Source organism: Sceloporus occidentalis, unplaced genomic scaffold (genome assembly GCF_023333645.1).
Source record: "Sceloporus occidentalis isolate IW3139 unplaced genomic scaffold, rSceOcc1.0.p SCAF_3, whole genome shotgun sequence".
Lineage (NCBI taxonomy): Eukaryota > Metazoa > Chordata > Lepidosauria > Squamata > Phrynosomatidae > Sceloporus > Sceloporus occidentalis.
The window spans coordinates 218,008,663-218,029,560 of NW_028316983.1; the positions used below are offsets into that span (position 1 = coordinate 218,008,663).

A 20,898-nucleotide genomic window follows, 5' to 3' on the forward strand; every position below is an offset into this window, starting at 1 on the left:
CAGGGAGCAATGGATTCAAACTACAGGAAAAGAGATTCCATCCAAACATCAGAAGGAATTTCCTGACAGTAAGAGCTGTTCAACAGTGGAACACACTCCCTTGGAAAATGGTGGAGTCTCCTTCCTTGGAGGTTATTAAACAGAGAATGGATGGCCATCTCTTGGGGGTGCTTTAATTGTGAGTTCCTGCATGGCAGGGGGTTGGACTGGGTGGCCTTTGTGGTCTCTTCCAACTCTATGATTCTATCTAATTTAAAGATATATATGTCTTTTTATCAGTCCATGGTATCCTTAGAACTCTTCTCCTGTATATTTCAAATTAGTTGACTTTTTTCCTTTCAGCTTTCTTCACTGTCCAGCTTTCACAACCATACATGGAAACTGGAAATACATAGAAATTGGAATTTAAGCATAGCTTCAGCAAAATTATGCTACTTGCTACTTATGACATCCAAAAGATAGGGCCCTTTCCCCCTGTAGATTCAGAATATAGCTTGAAGAATTTCTACGTAAGCAGCTTACATTCTTTTTGAAGATACTGGTATCCTGCCTTTCCTCCATATAGCTCAGAACTCCATAGAGCTAAAAACCTTATTGCAACATTTGATAAGGTGCAAAATCAAAGTGTATTTATTATCTGGTTTGCTGAAGAGATACAGAACAGAGTCAGTTCATACTGGGTTGTAAGGATCATCAGATTCTTCAAGCATCCCTAGTTGGCAATAAATTCCATTCAACTCAGTGAAACTTGCTTCTGATTTCACAAACATATTACTTCACTGATAATATCCTTCAACCTGTATTTTGCAACTTCAGTGTAAAGCACCCACATCATTTAAATACAAGAGATACTACTTGGTGTAGGTCAGTGTGTGAATTGCTCAGGCTGTGCCAACCAAGCTGAAACTTAAAACTCACTGTCTTTTTCCAGCCTCATCTATTCTGACCTGGCTAGCAACCAGCATGGGTCAGATTTTTTAAAAATAGTACCCTCCATGACTTTTGCAGCTTGGCATTTTGCAGGGCTAACTATTCAGATAAGTCTCATGGCCGGCATCCATAGTTTTTTGTGGGTTTTTCGGGCTATGAAGCCATGTTCTAGAAGATTTTCTTCCTGACGTTGAAAAACCCACAAAAAACTATTCAGATAAGATTTTCTTGGTCGCATTTGTAGCTGCTGAAATTTGAGGCAATCCAATCAGCAGCCAGTTGGTTTCCCTCATACTCTTACCCTTGCCAAGAAACCTGAAATATAAACATTATCCATCTATTGTTCTGTGGCCAGAAGATTTCACTTCTTCAGCTACTCATGCACATGTATTTTATAGCTCACACATGGACAAATGGCAGGTATTTATTTATTTATTTATTTTTTAAATACACATTTGTTACAGTTCCCAGAATTCCCTAGCATTGAGCCAGGGCAGTTAAAGCAGTCCCAAACTGGATTATTTCTGCAGTACTTATTGGACCACGATAAACTACAGTTCCCAGGATTCCCTACCAACTAAGCCAGGTTGGTTAAAAGGGGCATCAAACTGGATTATTACTGAGGCGATGACAGAGTAAGTGATACTCATCCCTCTATATTTGCAGCTTTGATATTTGCGGATTTGATTATTCACACATTTAATATGTCCTCTCTAGGAATATCTAGGTCCTCCAGTGCAACTCTATGGTCAACTTTAACTAGAAGTTGCACTGAAAGGACCTAGAGATTCCTAGAGAGAACACTCCACTAGGCACTTGTAGCTCTTCCAGTGCAACTCTATGGTCAGTGTCTGTCGGACGTCAAGCACAGAGTTGCAGTGGAGGACCTAGAAATTCCTAGAGAGGTGTCCTTTCAGGTAAAAACATGGTGTTTTTGTTATTTGCAGCAGGTTTTTCATATTCATAGCATCATAGAGTTGGAAGAGACCGCAAGGGCCATCCAGTCCAACCACCTGCCATGCAGGAAATCTGAATCAAAGCATCCCCAGCATATGGCAATCTAGCCTCTGCTTGAAGACCTCCAAGGAGGGAGACTCCACTACGCTCCCAGGGAGTTTGTTCCACTGTTGAACAGCCCTTACTGTCAGGAAGTTCCTCCTAATGTTGAGGTGGAATCTCTTTTCCTGCAGCTTGCATCCATTGCTCTGGGTCCTAGTCTCTGGAGCAGCAGAAAACAAGCTTGCTCCCTTCTCAATATGACATCCCTTCAAGTATTTAAACAGGGCTATCATATCACCTCTTAACCTTCTTTTCTCCAGGCTAAACATCCCCAGCTCCCTGAGTCATTCCTCATAGGGCATGGTTTCCAGACCTTTCACCATTTTAGTCACCCTCCTCTGGACACGCTCCAGTTTCTCAATGTCCTTTTTGGATTGTGGCTCCCAGAACTGGACACAATATTCCAGGTGGGGCTTGACCAGAGCAGAATAGAGTGGCACTATTACTTCCCTTGATCTAGACACTATATTTCTATTGATGTAGCCTAGAATCGCATTGGCCTTGTTAGCTGCCGCATTGCACTGTTGACTCATGTTCAACTTGTGGTCTACTTGGACTCGTGCCCTAACCCTAGCGAATATACAGGAACAATATACACTTGTCCCTCAATATAATATAATATAGAGGTGTGCGCATGCGCACTCTCTCTCTCTCTCTCTCTCTTATAATAGAGAGGGGCGGAGGACAATAAAGTCGGATCCTTCCGCTGAAAACCGTTGGAGGGGGGTGAAGAAAAGACGGCGCGGAGGTGGAGATGAATTAAGTAGTGCTGTATGTCACGTGCCTCTCCCTCTTTGCTCTCAGCCAATGGGGGCCGGGCGGAGACTTTATAAGTCAGGGCGCGTCACAGAAACCGCCCACAGCGCCACAGGGCAGCGGTCCTGCTAGTCGTCAGGGGAATAGGGACAAGCAAGGAAGCAGGCGCGGCGGCGGCGGCGGCGGCGGCGGCGGCGGCGGGGTAGCGGGCGGGAAGGGGCGGGGCCGGGCCGGGGAAGCGGATGAAGGGCCCTTTTTCTTCGCCTCCCACCGACGGCGGGCTCTGAGAGGGAAGGGCAAGGGAGGCAAGCCCGCCGTCCACGCGGGGAAACAGTCATCCAATTCTGACCAGGTTGGTGTTAGCGAGGGCCGAGGCGGCGGCGGCGGCGTCCGTGTCTTGGAGGGGCATGGCTTTGTGCGATCGGTGTCAGTCAGCATGGCAGAGGAAAGGGAGGGTGGCCAAATAAAGGCCTCTCCGAAAGACCCCACTCCTAGGAATGTCAGCCCGTCGTTCTTTGTCCTGCTCAAAATGGAGGAGGCTTTGTAATTCCTCCCGGGCTGAAGGTAGGAATGTAGGACGCGTCCTGGAAAAGGAGGACAAGTCTGGTCTCCCTGAGTCCTGCTCAAAATGGGTGGGAGATGTAGGATGGGTCCTGGAAAAGGAGGACGCCCGGTGAAAAAGGCTGGGGAATGTCTCCTCCGCTCTGGCTTGTCCTTCAGGGCTGAGGTTACGACCGGCCGCTGAGCGGGTGGCGAGGCTTCTCGGGGGAATGCTGCTTCTGCTGCTGCTGCTGCTTCTCCTCCTCCTCCTCCCCTCGCCCTGAGCGAGATGAAGAGTGGGGAGAGACCCCGGGGGCCGTCCATGCAGGAAGACAGAATCAAAGCGCCCGGAGAGATGGCCATCCAGCCTCTGTTTAAGGGCTTCGGAAGGAGTGTGTTGCTGTCACCTACTGGGCTCTCATGGCAGAGCTACGATTTGAGTCCTGGCCAGTGCTCAAACCCCTGCAGCGGCTCCATCCTCTGAGGATGAGAGAGTGTGACTTGCCCAAGCTAACCCAGTGGGTTCTTACGGCAGAACTGCGATTTGAACCTTGGTCTCCAGAGTGCTAGGCCAACTCTCAAACCCTTGCCCCATGCTGGCTCCTCTTTATATCAGCTTCTTGTTGTGTGCTTTCAAGTCATTTCTGACTAATGGTGACCCTAAGGCAAGCTTGTCACAGGCTTTTCTATGGCAAGATTTGTTCAGAAGGGATTTGGTAATGTCTCGCTCTGAGGCTAACCGCTTTATCACACTGGGGGCAAACAGGATTTAAACAAGAGTTAAAGGAGAGTTAAACAGGAAATGCCTGAGGTTTATCACACAACATTTCCTGTTTAACTCTCATTTAAATCCTGTTTGCCCCTTGGTGTGACAAAGCAGTTAAGAGTGTGTAACTTGCCCAGTGGGTTTTCCATTGCAGAGCCAGGATTTGAACCTTGGTCTCTAGAGTCTTCAAACCCCTGCCCCATGCCCATCCTCTTCATTTCAGCTCCTTGTTGGTGTTGCATGCCTTCAAATCATTTCTGACTTATGGCGACCCTAAGGCAAACAGGTTCGCCTTAGGTTGGCTGTGAGGATAAAATGAGGGAGCTCTTTGGAGAAATTTAGGATGAAAAGGTAATGAATAAATAAATTAGGCGTGGGCTTGTTGTTGTTGTGTGCTATCAAGTCATTTCTGACTTATGGTGACCCTAAGATTCGAAGCCTGGCCTCCAGAGTCTTAGTCCAACATCAGAACCCTACCCCACGCTGGCTCCTCTTCATCTCAGCTCCTTCTTGTGTGCTTGCAAGTCATTTCTGACTTCTGGCGACCCTAAGGCAACCCTATTACAGGATTTTCTTGGCAAGTATTTTCAGAGTGAATTTGCCATGGCTGAGAGAGAGTGACTTGCCCATGGTCACCCAGAGGGTTTCCATGGCTCAGCCAGATTCGAACCTTGGTTTCCAGTCCTAGTCCAGTGCTCAAACCACTACCCCATGCTGGCTCCTTTTGTCTTACCTCCTGTGGGTGCATAATCCAGGCCCTATTTTTGCCCATCAGTTAGTGAGTTTAGGGTCTTTAATGAGCCGAGGGGGCAATAAGGGGTATGTCTGCATTTCAGGACCCAGAAAGCCCTGAAAGAGGTGGGAGCAGCATTTGTGGGATGCAGAGGGAACAGGAGGAAGGATTCTGTGTTAAAGTACCAAGCCACACACACACACAGAAATTCCCAGGTGCACACTTTGCCATCTTAAAGTTAGGATGGGAAACAGACACTGGCTGCATCTGCACTGCAGAAATAATCTAGTTGACACAATTTTAACTGCCATGACTCAGTGCTGTGGAATTCTGGGAATTGTAGTTGGTTGTGGCAACAGAGCTCTCTGACAGAGAAGGCTCAAAATCTCACAAAACCATAGTTCCTAGAATTTCATAGCATTGAGCCCTGGCAGTTAAAGTGGTGTCAACTTGGATTATTTTTGCAGTGTGGGTGCAGCCACAGAGTTGCTGCCTTTCAGTATATGCAGTACCAGCTGAACCAGCAGTCTAACTTTTTTTGTAGATGTATGAATACAGTGGGTCCTTGGTATCTCCGCTGGGGTTTGGTTCTTGGACGACCCCCCCCCCCCCCGTGAATACCAGAATCTGTGAATGCTTAAGTCCCATTAAATACAGTGGCATAGCAAAATGGTGTCCCTTATATAAAATGGAAAAATCAAGGTTTGTTATTAGGAATTTATACTATTTTTGAATATTTTGAAGCCATGGATGCTTGAATCCGTCAATAAAAAAATCCATCAATATGGGGGGCCAACTGTATAATTAATAGCTTAAAGAATTATCATTTGGAAACCAGAGGTCCTTTTTTGTAAAGTCGAAGGCTTTCATGGCCAGCATCCATAGTTTTTTGTGGGTTTTTTGAGCTATGTGTCCATGTTCTAGCAGTTTCTTCAGATGCTGGCGAAACGTCAGAAAGAAACTCTGCTAGAACATGGCCACATCTCCCGAAAATCCCACAAAAAACTAGGTCCTTTTTCATTGTTTCTTTTGAAACACGAGGCATCCCAATGGCTTGATGGACATCTATTGAGGGTGCTTTGATTGAGACTTCCTTCATGAAAGGGGGTTGGACTGCATGGCCCTTGTGGTCCCTTCCAACTCTATTATTCTGTGATTCTCTTGATCTGAATCAACAGTGTGATGTACAGTTGCCCTTCTGTTTTTGTGGACTTAAAATCTGCATCCCTTGCCCATTTGTGGGCAGCAAACGGAGGAGGGCAAAATGGGCTGTGTGCTGCCATTCAAGCCAATGGAGCTTGATTCAGCGATTTTCCATTTTCGCGATGTGGGTGGGGTCCGGAACAGATCCCCTCCAAAAATGGAGGGGTGACTGTAATAGCGAACACATACACATGCAGTACTAAGTTGCAGTAACAGACCTGTGATGGCCAGACCTCATGTCTTATGTCCACGTATTAAACCACAGTTTAAGAAGGATTTTGACAAACTGGAATGTATTCAGAGGAGGGCAGCCAAGATGGTGGAAGATCTGAAAACCAAGCCCTTGACAAATGGGTGAGGGAGTTAGTTCATCTGGAGAAGAGAGGTGATATAAGGTGATAGGATTATCCTCTTTAAAAATTGGCAAGGTTTTCATGTGAAAGATAGAGCAGGATTGTTTTCAAATGTTCCAGGGCGTAAAACAGTGGATTCAAATTACAAGAAAAGGTTTTGAGTAAATATTAAGAAGAATTTATTGACAATAAAACCTGCTTCAAGGAGCCAGCATGATGTAGTGGTTTGAGTGTTGAACTAGGACTCACAGCCCTGGGAGGCCACTGCATAACCTTGAGCAAGTCACCCTCTCTCAGCCTCAGAGAAAGGCAGTGGCAAATCACCTCTGAACAAACCTTGTCAACAAAACTCTGGGACAGGTTTGCCTTTGTTTTTAAATGGTATGGGTGGGTTTTTGTATTGTTGGGCTATGTATTGGTTTTGATGGTGTTTTTGTAAACCGCTGTGATCTGCAAGGAATAGCGGTCTAGAAATAAAATTTCATTCATTCATTCATTTGGGTCACCATAAGTTAGAGACTACTTGAAGGCACAAACCAACAACAGCAAAGAGCTTTCACAGTGGTATGCACTCTACATTTTTGAAGGTTTTTAAACAGTTTGGATGGCCATCTGCTAGGGATGCTTTAGCTATAGATTTCTTTCATTGAGAGGGTGGTGGACTAGATGAAGTTTGGTGTCCTTTCAACTCTACAATTATATTTTTGTGCAAGTGGAGTTGCTCTGAATCTGTTCAACAGGCAGTACTGCACAGAGGCAAGTCTAATTGGTTGCATTGCAGAACATCTTGTACTGTGGTTTGCACAAGCAAAAAACAATTGATTATTTTTTTTAGATTGACTTTAAAAATGCATGCCCACAGATGCAACAGACCTTGCAGTAGCATATTTGCAGGCCTTTTGTATTTGGATTTTGGTGATAACTGGCACAATCCTAAGAGGCATTTTTTTCCCTTTTTGAGTGAATGTCTCTTCAAATACTTCTTGATTTTTCAGTTCTAAGGAAAATGTCTAGGATAAAAAAAAAATCAAAAGCTTTTCCACTGTCAGTTAGTATACTAGCAGTTTCATAGAATCATAGAATCGTAGAGTTGGAAGAGACCACTAGGGCCATCCAGCAACCTTTGATCAAACCATTTTTGCATTAAATCATTGTGGTCCTAATCATAGCATGGTTAAGTTCTTTTTCTGCCTAAAGAGAGATATGAGAACTGGGCCACAAAGGACCTAAATGATGGCGAGCTTCTGCATTGTAGTACATGGTTGAAAGCATAGCTAGTGGCTCTGGGAAAAGACTTTTAGTTCCTTCTCAGGGTAACTCATGTGCTGAAAGAAGAAAGCCATTCTTGCAGGTTGAATAGTTGATGGGAATGTACTTGTCTTCATCTGCCTCTTGAACTGTTAGTGGACCAGCATAGGCACTTGGAGCAGGGTGGAATACACTTCTCATAATTGTACTGGCTCTCTCTCTGTGTGAGAACTTCAGGAATCACAGGTCCAAAACACACTGCAGAAATAATCCAATTTGAGACTGCCATAACTGCCCTGGCTCAGTGCTGGTGAATTCTGGGAACTGTAGTTTTGTGAGACATTTAGCCGCCTCTGTCAGAGAGCTCTGGTGCCACAATAAACTACAATTCCTATGGTTCCCTAACACTGAGCCAGGACAGTTAAAGCGGTCTCAAACTGGATTACTTCTGTATTGTGTGATGCATGGTTTGAATACCAAAGGTACTGTGACAAAAATATTTTGTACTTGCTCCATAAAAAATAAATTGGTTGGAGTAACATGAGAAGCAAGACATTCCCAAGGAGCCCAGTTTGCAGAGGGGAAGATTAGTAGTGAAGTGCTGTTGATTTAGGATGTTCCATCATCTCTCTCTTAATGATAGAAATGTATTGAGGGTGTTATTGTAGTTTCTAGATATCACTCATGCATGTATGTCCAGAGAGCCATTGTGGCATAGTGGTTTGAGCATTGGACCATGACTCTGGAGGCCAGGGTTTGATTCCTGCTGGCCATGAAACCCAGTGGGTGACCTTGAGGAACTCACATGCTCTCAGCCTCAGGGGAAGGCAGTGGCAAACCTCCTCTGAACAAATCTTGCTCAGAAAACCCCATGATATGTTTGCTTTAGGGTCGCCATAAGTCGGAAATGGCTTGAAGGCACAAAGCAGACACACACACACACTCACTCACTCACTGTTTTAAAGGCAGCAAGGCTCTATCACTCCAGCCCTCCTTTAAAAAGGTGTTCTTGTTGTTGTTCAAGTCTGGCTGTCAGTAAATGAATCTTGCATGATCTAGGTGTTTTATTGTGCAGCAAGAGGGATGGAAAGTAGTGAGTCAGGGTTGCAGTAGTATTAAACAACGCTTCTGAGAGATGGCTGTGCTGTAGTTGCTGCTTCCTAAATGCTTGTCACTACAAACAAACTGCTTCTCTTTCTGTCTCTTTTTCTGTCCCCCTTCAATGTTGGAGACCTCTTCCTCCTCTTTTAATAAACTCTCTGCCTTGCTTTTCCTGGGCTACTGCTTTGTGGATGTTGGCGGCTTCTTGTTGTGACAGGAGAATGTGTGTGTGTCCTGGGCCCAGGAGGATTGGTATGTACCTTTTGTACTCCTATTTTATGAGAAATAGAAATTTAGGGGTGGGCAGTGGGTTAATGAGGGTGTGTACCAAGTAAATGTTACTTATATAATGACATAGTAAATGTGCTACTTATGAATGTGTGACCTCCTATCTTCTTAATTCATAATCTGCATTAACAGGCTTGGCTGGAATTTGAATTTTATCAAGGTGGGCTTCAGATTTAAAGGACAACAAAGACATAAATATAGTTGTGTTCTTTCTAGAATAAGTTAAATCAAATTTGTTCAGGATGTTATGTTGTACAAATGAGCTAATGGTCTGTGTACTTCGTTACAAATGTTCTTAGCATTTAGGATACATTACTGTAATGTAGTAATGGTGTGGATTTTTCTTAAAAAAACAAAAATAGTATGAATAGTACTATAAAAATCTGTAATATGCACAATAGTTCTCCTAAATCAGGTTTCAGAAATTTCTATTGGAAGATTGTATCTATGTTTAAAACAGAACAGATTAACTGTCCTGTAGTCTCTCTTTAGTCCATAAAGATGTTTTCTTAAAAATGTAGAGCATTCTCAGTTGTTTTACTAATCAGTTTGAAATAGTTTATAGTAAACAGTATACAAACATGTAGGTGACTCTCCTAAATAAATATTCAGGCAAATCTACAGATGCTTACTGGATCTTCATTTGCATGGTTTATTTTAGTGAGTCTGCTTTGCTAGCTAAATGAGATACTCTTTTAATGCCTTTAGTAAGTGATCATGAACGTTGACCAGCATTACCAGTAAGAAAATGTATGCTTGTTAGAGGAGGAACTTCATGGTCTAATATGAGTATTCTCCTCGTTGTGTATGACTTACATGCTCACCTGTAGGGGCTATTGGCCACAGTGAACAAGACATCTTTAAGCTCTTGGCCTTCAGAAAGACTTCTCTTGGCAGTTAGCCATAGGGCATCTGCTCCTTAATGTGAAAAGCAACTGGTGGGCAAAGAAAATCGGGATGAAGTCAGAGTGGCTAAAGAAGTAGGGGGATGCTAAGTCTGGACAGCTGTTGATGCTTGGTCTGAACCAGGCTGAATTCCTTCTTCCAGGCATTGATATTAAGGCTAGAAATACATAGCTGGTGGTAGTAGGACAGGGGTAGGCAACCTGCGGCCCGCGGGCCGAATGCGGCCCGGCGAGGCCTTGGGACCGGCCCCAGCCCAGTCCTGCCGCCGATTGCTGCTGGGGCCTTTGGAGGGCAATTGTCTATAGAAGCCTCAGAAACATGCATTTATATTAACATTTTTTTAAAAATCAGCAAATTTTTCGCATGTCCTCCATTTTTTTAAAAAAAGTGTCTTCCATTTGAAAATTTTGTCCTACATTTGTCCTGGTTTATTTATATATTAATTAATTAATTAATTAATTAATTATTTTTTGGCTTCGGCCCCCCCAGTTGTCTGAGGGACAGCAACCCGGCCCCCGGCTCAAAAAGGTTGCCTACCCCTGTAGTAGGATATAGCCTGAATATTTTGTAAGGAAGCAAATTGCCTCTGTTATGTTCAATAGTAAAATGCCTCACATGTCTAATATAGTGCAAAAAATTAAAATAGGACTACTGAATACACCTTCTGTGTGTCTTTAAAAAAATCATAATATACATTTGCTAGATGAACAGTTCAGCACTAGAGCTGATTGAAAACAAATTAAAACTAGTAGCTGGATGTTGCCATTTCCCCCAAAAAGAACATTGAGTAGATTTGTCTAACATGTTGGCTGTTTTTATGCAGGGAGAGGAATGGGTAGATGTTGCCAGTAAAAGGATTTCTTAACAATTTAAAAAGGCACTAGTCTATAAAGCTTATTGAGAAGAGGTAGTATGTTTCTGGGAAATGTTGGACTATATGGAAACAAGGACTGGAGCAGAGATGGCCTAGAAAATCTTAGTGCATGAGGAAAAAGAAATGAAGTTTATAGTACATGATAAGTGTTATAATACAATTCATTAGGAAAATGCAGTTAATGAAACTCGGACGGAATCAGGCACATCTAATCATTGTACAGTCGGCCCTTCTTATACATAGTTTTTTATACACGGATTCAAGCATCCATGGTTTGAAAATGTTAAAAAAAAAAGTATAAATTTCAAACATCAAACCTTGATTTTCCATTTTTTATAGGGGACACCATTTTGCTATGTCATTATATTTAATGGGACTTGAGCATCCATGGATTTTGTTATCCATGGGGAATCTTGGAACCAAACCCCAGTGTATAACAAGGGTCCACTGTAATACCATATGTCAGTAGTGCAGAATCTATGCTTAATTCTTGCTAACTTAAGAAGAAGAAGAAGAAGAGGAGAGTATTGCTGGAAAAGATTCCTGGCTTGGCTCTTGGAAAGTGACTGGCCTAAATCCAATATGATGCTGCAGCACCAGCTGGAGAGAAACTGTTTCCCTTCCCCCTTTCTCTCATAGCAGCCAGGGGAAAAATCACTCCGGAGGGTTTCCTAGTTCTTCTGACAAAGTTTTTGGGCTGTATAGGGAACGGAATTAAGTGCAGTAGTTTCCCCTTTATGCATCAAGTGGATTCTGCATTTCTGCATTGGATGCAATTCACTATCAGAGTTGACAATATTGAGTTACATAGTGCCTCTTTTGTATAGTGTGTGAGACCAATCCAAGACATAATGCCATTGCTCTCATAGATTATATTATCCCTAGCATATAAATGTGATAAAAAACATGGTGTAAAATAGTGACTGCAGTGAGCATTAGTGTGTTCTGTGTGAAGAGGTAGCCTTGAATTTAAAAAAATGGTACTGTACATAGATCACAATTGTCAGCTAATGAGTTCAGTAAAACCCTTCAAAGATTTGTGGCACCTCGACTTGATCAGTAGTGTACATCTTATATAACACACACACAAGAAAGCTGGTGTGATGCAACAACATCATGAAAGGATATTAAGATCATAATTCTGTGCAATCTTGGAAGACATGTCATTAATGTCACTGAGGCTTGTTTCTGAGCAAGCCATGGATGGTACTAGGCTTTACATTCATTACTTTAAACATAAAAAACTCTGGGCAAGGTGTTCTAGGAAAAATAATAAAATACATTAATATAAATAACTAAACTGCCTTGGACAGAGCAAAGTAAATCTTCCTTTTCATTATCAGTCTAGATAGGGCAGCTTTCTTCAAGCAGGGAGTTTGAATTATAATCTCTAGTTCTGTTATCTATGCCTTAACCTTTAATTGACTTTCAGCATTTCCAGTCTAATGTTCTGGCTAGCTTGGTTAGTAAAACTGTAAATATAGGTCACTGTTTGCACTTTACAAAATAGAACAACTGAGATATAGTCCCTTTAAAGAAATTTGACAGTAGATTTGTTTGTTAAACTTTTCCCCTGCTTCATACAATTAATTGCCAGATCAGCAAGGATTCCACATGTTAAATTGCTTTCTAAAGTTGTTGATAAGTTTTTTTCTTGCAGAAAAAGACATGCTAAGCCCTCATGTTGCTTGTGCTTTTCCCCCCAGCAATTCCAGTCAGAAGCTCCAGTTTGCCATTGTTCTCTGATGCCATGCCAGCACCAACTCAGCTATTGCTTCCATTAATTCGCAACTGTGAGATCAGCAGGATATACAATACTGCGTGCTACTGTCACCATAAACATCTGTGTTGCTTGTCACCTCACTTGACTCACAGACACCTGAGATATGTGCCGCAGAAAAAGCTGGCAACACTCTGCAGACCAAAGGAGAACTTCATTCAGTTTACTCATGCAAGAAACTATGCCTCTACTCCACAGAGATTTTACCTTACACCTCCCCAGGTCAATAGCATCCTGAAGGCGAATGAGTACAGTTTCAAAGTTCCAGAGTTTGATGGTAAAAATGTAAGCTCTGTGCTTGGTTTTGATAGCAACCAGCTTCCTGCTAATGCACCAATAGAAGACCGAAGAAGTGCAGCCACTTGCTTACAAACAAGAGGAATGCTTCTTGGTGTGTTTGATGGCCATGCAGGATGTGCTTGTGCACAAGCTGTCAGTGAAAGACTGTTTTATTATATAGCTGTTTCTCTGTTACCACATGAGACTTTACTTGAAATAGAAAATGCTGTTGAGAGTGGTAGGGCCCTGTTGCCCATCTTACAGTGGCACAAGCATCCTAATGACTATTTTAGTAAAGAAGCCTCCAAATTATATTTTAACAGCTTACGAACTTACTGGCAGGAACTCATAGACCTTAATACTGGGGAGACAACTGATGTAAAAGAGGCTTTAATTAATGCCTTTAAGAGGCTTGACAATGACATTTCTTTGGAAGCTCAAGTAGGAGATCCAAATTCTTTCCTCAATTACTTGGTATTGCGTGTAGCTTTTTCTGGTGCAACTGCCTGTGTGGCTCATGTAGATGGTGTTGATTTGCATGTTGCTAATACTGGTGACAGCAGGGCCATGCTTGGTGTCCAAGAAGAGGATGGCTCTTGGTCTGCTGTTGCTCTGTCTTATGATCATAACGCACAGAATGAAAGTGAGATTGAACGTCTGAAAACAGAACACCCAAAGTCAGAAGAAAAGAGTGTTGTGAAGCAGGATCGGCTGTTAGGTTTACTGATGCCTTTCAGAGCTTTTGGAGATGTCAAATTTAAATGGAGCATTGACCTTCAGAAGAGAGTGATAGAGTCAGGCCCAGATCAGCTCAATGACAATGAATATACAAAGTTTATTCCACCAAATTATCATTCTCCTCCATACCTCACTGCTGAGCCAGAGGTTATATATCACAAAATAAGGCCTCAGGACAAATTCCTGATATTGGCAACTGATGGCTTGTGGGAAACAATGCACAGGAAGGATGTTGTTAGAATTGTAGGTGAGTATCTAACTGGTGTTCATCATCAAGAGCCAATAGCTGTTGGAGGTTACAAAGTAACTCTGGGACAGATGCATGGTCTTTTAACAGAAAGGAGAGCTCGGGTCTCTTCAGCCTATGAAGATCAGAATGCAGCAACACACTTGATACGTCATGCTGTGGGAAACAATGAATTTGGCACTGTTGATCATGAACGGCTATCCAAGATGCTCAGTCTTCCAGAAGAGTTGGCACGGATGTACAGGGATGATATCACAATTATAGTAGTACAATTCAATTCCCATGTTGTAGGCGCATGTCAGAATGAAGAGTTCTAAATTTTAAACTGCGGAACCAAATTTTTAACCGAACAAAATGGCCAGTACTGAATGCAGGATTGTAACAATTGTATTTGCTTGATGTCTGGCCATTGGAATTAGAACTGGAGCAAATATAATTTGCATAAACCCAAGACAGGAGCCTGAGGGTTATTGAGCGAATTTATTACTAGGAGAGCAGAACAACATCAAACAACTTTGCACTAAACCATTTCCTGGCTTATGAGGTGGGATTATCTGATGGAAGTGAAAGCCTCATATGCATCAGTATGATGTCCCGTAGAGCAAGAATCCTGTGTATGTTGCCATATGTACATACCTGTTTAGGTAGCTATCTAGTACCTATGTTGAACATTGGATGGAGACTTGGTTGTTAATGTAAATTTCAACAGGGCTGATGACTTTTATATTTATGAAGTAACTGTGGTGTCTTCTCTTCAGGACCAGAAGGGAAGTTTTTAACAAGCTGGTAAATGTTTTGGTATAAAACCGGACTACTCTTTCTTGGGTAATGCTATCTCAGTTGAAACATATACCTAAAACTGCAATGTTAAAGGTGTACGTCTAAGCCATAAAAGTCACAAGCCTGGCCAAAAGATTAGCATAATTTTTTTTGTATCAGATGTTTTGCACAGTTCAAAGCGCAATAAATGATGGGATGTTTAACTGGGGAGGAAGTACAAAAATTCTTTGGGTTGCATTATGAAATTGTAATTCTACCTTTTCTGAAATATGATGTGTAGTCTTCAATCAGACTGTATTGCAAAACATTACACTTTTTGCAAGCAACAGTCCTGGCGTGTACCAAATCTATTTCTAGTCATAAGTCTTTGGTCTTGTGTTAAAACTTGGCAGAAAGTTTTGACTTTGTAAGCTAGTGCAGTCATATATGTTGTAGCTTGAATTAAAGTTTGATCTTGTGTTCTGGATGTTTCAAATATAACAAAGTGAAAACATTATGTAGGACTCATCTAGTTTGGTTCCCATGGTGACTACTGAAGAAAACAATGTAATAAGATTTGTAAATAGGTAAACTAATGGAGAAGAGTATGCATGCTGTATGCTTAAACCTCCTATTGGCACTGCTGTGGCAACTGTAATATGTCTTCTCTAAATCTCACTATTTGTGTGAACACTCATTTAAACCTAAAATCTAAAATTGCATGTCTCATATTACAGCTTATATCTCTACCGCATAAAATACAATTTTAAAGTTGTCAGGCAAAATAAAACACTTTCTTAGCTATTACAGTTTTGAATGTTCTTAAACATCCGAAATTGAAAATTCCCCACATTTCAAATAAAGTTAATTGCCTAGCCTGTTTTTAAAATCTGTTGAATTGGTAGCTGTAATTCAAATTTTGCTTAATATTTTTTAACTATCTTTCATCCAATTGTGAAATGCAGGTGGATAAATCTTAACATCTCTGTACTTCTCTGCATAAATACCATATAAGCATTCCAGATAAACACAAACACATGTAATCAGTTTTTGAGCTGACAATTTCTAAAGAAAATGTTAGTGTTCTTGGTATATATATCACTGAGGAGTACTGTATTACGCTTATAGCACATGCATTTTTAGCACTAATGCTCCCTTTGCTTTTCTGTACATTAGAGGTCACACTTGTCTAAATTATTGAAATGCAACTATTGAAAAATGGATGATTACACCAACATCCTGGCATAGGGTACTCTTACTATATAATATATCTATTTCTCTAGAAATCCTACTCTGTTTTAAGCCCAGTATGGAGCCTTAAGAATGGTGGTCTTCCCTTTTTTTTGTCCAAGGAAAGTCATAATACTATCTTTTGTCTATACTTTACCAGCCACATACGTGAATTCTTAATATGTTTATGACATAACTGAGCAACTATTGGTTAGGTCAGGTCCATTTGCTTCTTTTTATTTTATTTAGCTACCTAAAACATTGAACTGTTACATTATTCATGCTTCCTTGTTCATTTTACTTGTGGGATGTATAGTACATGTAAATGTTTCATTTTGGTATGGCACTAGTCTTAACAAATTGGGTCCTGATCCTATATGTTTAATGTTTCTGTAACTTTGGAAAATGAAAGGTGAATATAAGCAGGATTTAAAGGAAGACACACAAAATATGTATGCAAGGAAATGAAATGTTTATGATATTGTGGCTTTCTGAACATCAAGTGATCCAGTTTAAGAACAAGTTTCTTTTTGTAGACTTCAATAAAATTATTACAATACAAACAGCTATGCATTGGAGTTCTTTTATAGCACTAATTGATGTGTCAACTTGTCATTAATTTGCTGAAACATCTGTGGTCATAATGTCAAATTAGACCAATACACTATAAATCTTAGATCTGTAATGGCCAATTAAGGTGAACCTTGGGAAGTATACTGCCATCCCTACAAGTTTGTGCTAAAATAGTTAGACACAAAAAACTGCTGCTAGATCCCTCCTCCCCTGCTTCCTTCTAATTATGAAACAGAATCCCCTGAAAAGTTAATGTGTAGCATTGTGAAAAATGGTCTGTCACAAAACATTTCAAGTGTGTCTGAAAGGACAGAACTTCAGTGTAAATAGGAGTTTACCTTTCCTTGTCCTACCTTCTGTTTCCATTTCCTCCTCTTTTTTTAGGGGGGGGGGGTGGGTTGCCTCATAAATAAAATGTTACTACCCCCAACACTCCTGTTTATATATTCTCTTATAGCACATTAGAAAAATGCACACACTTTTATTCAGGGCATGCTGTGCTCTCCAGGACTAAATTAAGTCCTAACGCAAACTCTGCTATGTAACTAGCAGTAAACTGTTGAACTAGAACTGCTGTATAACCATGTTTGGGTCTGTCTCTTCATTTTATCCTCTATTTTCATACATCTACCTGATCCACCATAGGCTGGCCACTGTAATTACCCAACTAATGTAAATATAAAATGTTGTTATCCAACTAAATTAGTTATTTCATTTCCATGTGTGAGTGAGGTGCAATCCACTCTAGTTTGCTTTGTTATTTTTATGTGCCTTCAAGACATCTCTTAATCATATCTAAAAATTGCAACTATAAAATGGTCTATCTGAAGCTCAGTGGCTTCCATTAGCATCTCAATAGGTGGAGTGGAGAGAATTCAGCTGTAGCAGTAATACAGGCTGCTGTTACCACACTATTCAGTATACTGCTTTTAAGGAGAACAAAATTTGTAGTAGCAGCTAATGAGTAAATAAGGCTTCACTCACATTAAATTTAAGAAGTCTCGATAACAGTGTGGAAAGGACAAAACCCAAAAATAGGATGGTTGTGATTGATGTGCTCCGGCAGCCTCTCCAATGCCATTGTTATCTGGCCACTCTCTTTAGTAGGAAAATAGGTTACATTTCAGTTATATTGTCATAGCAACTGGTTGGGGTGTGTATGCATATATGTATATTTATATTTACACACACACACACACACACTTATGTATTCTATATGCAAACTGAGTCCCAGCCTAACCTAAAGAAACACTTGTTGAATCTAGTACAATACTGACCATAAATAACCTTGTCTGTATAGTTCCAAATGGGTGTAATTTGCTTCTGAACTTTTCAAAGGGACAATAGTGAGCTTAGTGAGTTAAATGCCAGAAGGCATCTAATTTTACCAAGTTTCCCACTAATGTGACTGCCAGACAGTCCACATTCATGGGAAGCAGGGGAAATCCAAGTAGCTTCTCAGTTTGCCCCTGTGAGGAGCATTGATTGTAAACAAGGTATTGAGAATGTATTCCAAAGTTTTATGAAATTATTTTGGTTCTGTTTTTCAGTTACATATAAGGATCTGTTCTACGAGCTATAAAGATCATGCCCAGTGTTTATGTCTAAAGATTTTACCTGTTCCTTCACTTCCCCATCTTTATCAGGAGGCACTTTTAAAGGTTGCCTTGCCTCTCAAAATTAGTTGCTGATATATAGGGGCTGTTCTTTGGTTAAATAGCAGTTTCCTTCCTTTTTCAGAAACACATAACACTTCATAAAAGTACTCTTGGCTGATCTGTTACGTTTCTTTGGATAACCAAACTATCTTATGCCTGAGCTAAAAATAATTTCCAGAATGGTAACAGTTTTCCCTTCCTTTCCCCTACCCTTTAGCAAGCACATCAGATGACATGAAAGCTAAAGTTGTAGCTAGTCAACAATGCAATGTGTTGTGACAACCAGTAATTGAATTACTGTTTTACGTAAGCTAAACTTAAGTAGAGGCTAGATCTTTTTCTGTGTAATAATGAAAACAGATTGTGGCAGAAATATGATCTTTCTGGCAGTATGTCTTTTTTCTCTTTTTTTGGAAGATACCCTACTGATGAAAGAGCACTGTATTTTTAGAGTAAAATAACCAAAAACATGCTATACTGCACTATTTATGCCTTGCATTAAGGGGAACTAACTGCTACACAGTGCTTTTACTGTGAAGTGTGGAGCAGGGTGGAGCAGGAGAAAAAATTTGCTTTTTACTTAACCCTTGCTGATCCTTAAGAATTATCAGTTTCCCTAGATCCGGGATGTTTCTGATAGCATCTCCACTGATTACTCATTTCTAAAGTATAGTGGAAGCCTACAATCTTTAGATGGGTACCTTTTGGAGTCTTTATTCAAAGAAGCATCCATGTTAGTCTCTTGCAGCATAAAAAGAGGAAGGGGGAAAATGTGGCAGCAACTCTCAAGACTTACCAGGTTTCATTTTAGCGTGAGCTCATGCTAAAATAAAAAGCAATCTTATGCACATATTTTTCTCTCCTCCATTCCTCATTTTTGAGTCTGCATACCATCTTAAATCCTCACCTTTCTGCATGTTTTCTTCTCAGAGTATGGATCTCTTTGTTTCAGCTGACAAGGAATTTCTCCTGGGCAAGCTGATCTTAACTTTAATTTAAATGTCCATGTTCTCAGCAGTCACAGTGTTTGAAGCTGCTGTAACATTACAGCAGCTCTAGGGTGGCAGAATCATAAGAGTTGGAAGAGACCGCAAAGTCCATCCAGTCCAACCTCCTGCCATGCAGGAACTCACAATCAAAGCACCCTCAACAGATGGCCATCCAGCCTCTGTTTAAAAACCTCCAATGGAGGAAACTCCACCATACTCCAAGGGACAGGAAGTCCATCCTAATGTTGAGGTTGAATCTCTTCTCTTGTAGCTTGCATCCATTGTTCTGGGTCCTGCGCTCTGGAGCAGCAGAAAACATGCTTGTTCCATCCTCAGAATACAGAGGTACTATTTCTCCCTTTGATCTAATCTAGATGCTATATGTCTATTGATGCAGCCTAGAATCACATTGTTGACTAATGTTCAAATTGTAGTCTACTGGGACTCCTAGATCCCTTTCACACACACATTCAGCCAGGTGTCCCCCATCCTATATCTATGCATTTCTTTATTATTTTTTTTACATTTCTCCATGTTGAATTTCATTTTGTTAGCTTTGGCCCAGCTTTCTAGTCTATTTATTTTGAATTTTTATCCCGTCCTCTGGGGTATTAGCTACTCCTCCTAATTTGGTGTCATCTGCAAATTTGATAAGTATGCCCCCAATTCTGTCATCCAAGTAATTGATAAAGATTTTGGATAGCACTGGGCCCAGGACAGAACCTTATGGGACCCCGCTAGTCACTTCTCTCCAGGATGAAAAGGAGCCATTGTTGTGAGCATCCTTTGGGTTCGGCCAGTCAACCAATTACAAATCCATGTTGCAATAGCAAGTACATTTCTATACCGCTTACCAGTGCACTTAAGCACTTCCTAAGTGATTTACAACTGCAAGCTAATTGCCCCCAACAATCTGGGTACTAATTTTAGCAACCTTCGAAGGATGCAAGCCTGGGTCGAGCTTGAGCCCTTTTGCTGGTATTGCACTCACAACCTTGTGGTTTGTGAGTGAGTGGCTGCAGTACAGGCATTTAACCACTGTGCCACTAGGGCCTCCAAAGTAGCTTTGTCTAGCCCCCATTTTACAAGCTTGTTTGCAAGAATGTCATGGGGAACCTTGTCAAAGGCCTAGTGTGGAATAAAATGAGAAACAAAGAAATGTGTGAATAAGGATAAAATGTAAAATAATAGAAGACAATAAAGTAAAACATGCTGCAGGGAATAACAATAGTACATAAAATCTAAAAAAACCACTGAACTTTTTTGAAGACTTGTGCAGCCTTGACTGCTTTAGGTAAGAACAGTTCTGACCACTCCACTGGGAATTTTGAAGCCTCAAAAGAAGGTTGATAGCTGCAGTTTTTTGAAGCAGCTTTTAAATTTCCTGTTTCTCAATGTAAATCGCTAACTTAAATATTAGGAACTGCTACCTGTGATAACAGCACACTTGTCTGCTGTCTCCTTTATCACCTCAATGCCTGCAACAACATTAGGTGCAGTGCAAGCCACCATTACAGCCAATGTCATTCATCCTGCCATCATTTTGGGGTGGAGTAAAGGTTAACTCTTACACTGTAAGTGGAGTGACATCAGCCTTCATTAAATTACTTTCTCAATATCCTCTCTAAATATGTCTCCAACTTTGTTTCTGGTAGGCTGTTTAACTGGTTTCCAAAAACTTTTGCCCATATATCTCAGTTCTAGTTTGGTATTGTACTTAGGAATTGTGAATAAAAATGATATTGGTACATTTCTTTGTTCCTGATACCCTATTTTATATTTTGCAATATAAGTAATAGAGCTATTTGGATTTTGTGCTGTTTACTGTCATTTGACGTGCTGAATGTCATGGGTGAAAACATGGTAGGCATACAGAGAGGGCCAATGA

At 41.0% G+C, this 20,898-nt stretch overlaps 1 protein-coding gene across 3 annotated transcripts; it reads left to right on the forward strand.

Moving 5' to 3' along the window:
• The first annotated feature begins 2,986 nt into the window (after nucleotides 1-2,986).
• LOC149317496 (pyruvate dehydrogenase [acetyl-transferring]-phosphatase 1, mitochondrial) lies at nucleotides 2,987-16,355 on the forward strand. Of its 3 annotated transcripts, XM_089517630.1 has the most exons (3): nucleotides 2,987-3,097; nucleotides 8,907-8,941; nucleotides 12,464-16,355. In XM_089517630.1, exons 2-3 carry the CDS (start codon nucleotides 8,911-8,913, stop codon nucleotides 14,116-14,118), a joined length of 1,686 nt encoding a protein of 561 aa, XP_089373756.1. In that variant the 5' UTR covers nucleotides 2,987-3,097; nucleotides 8,907-8,910; the 3' UTR covers nucleotides 14,119-16,355. The 3 variants fall into 3 exon arrangements, with proteins under 3 accessions (XP_089373756.1, XP_089373757.1, XP_089373755.1); XM_089517631.1 differs by lacking the exon at nucleotides 8,907-8,941; XM_089517629.1 differs by lacking the exon at nucleotides 2,987-3,097 and having other exon boundaries at nucleotides 8,421-8,941.
• Nucleotides 16,356-20,898: the final 4,543 nt, after the last annotated feature.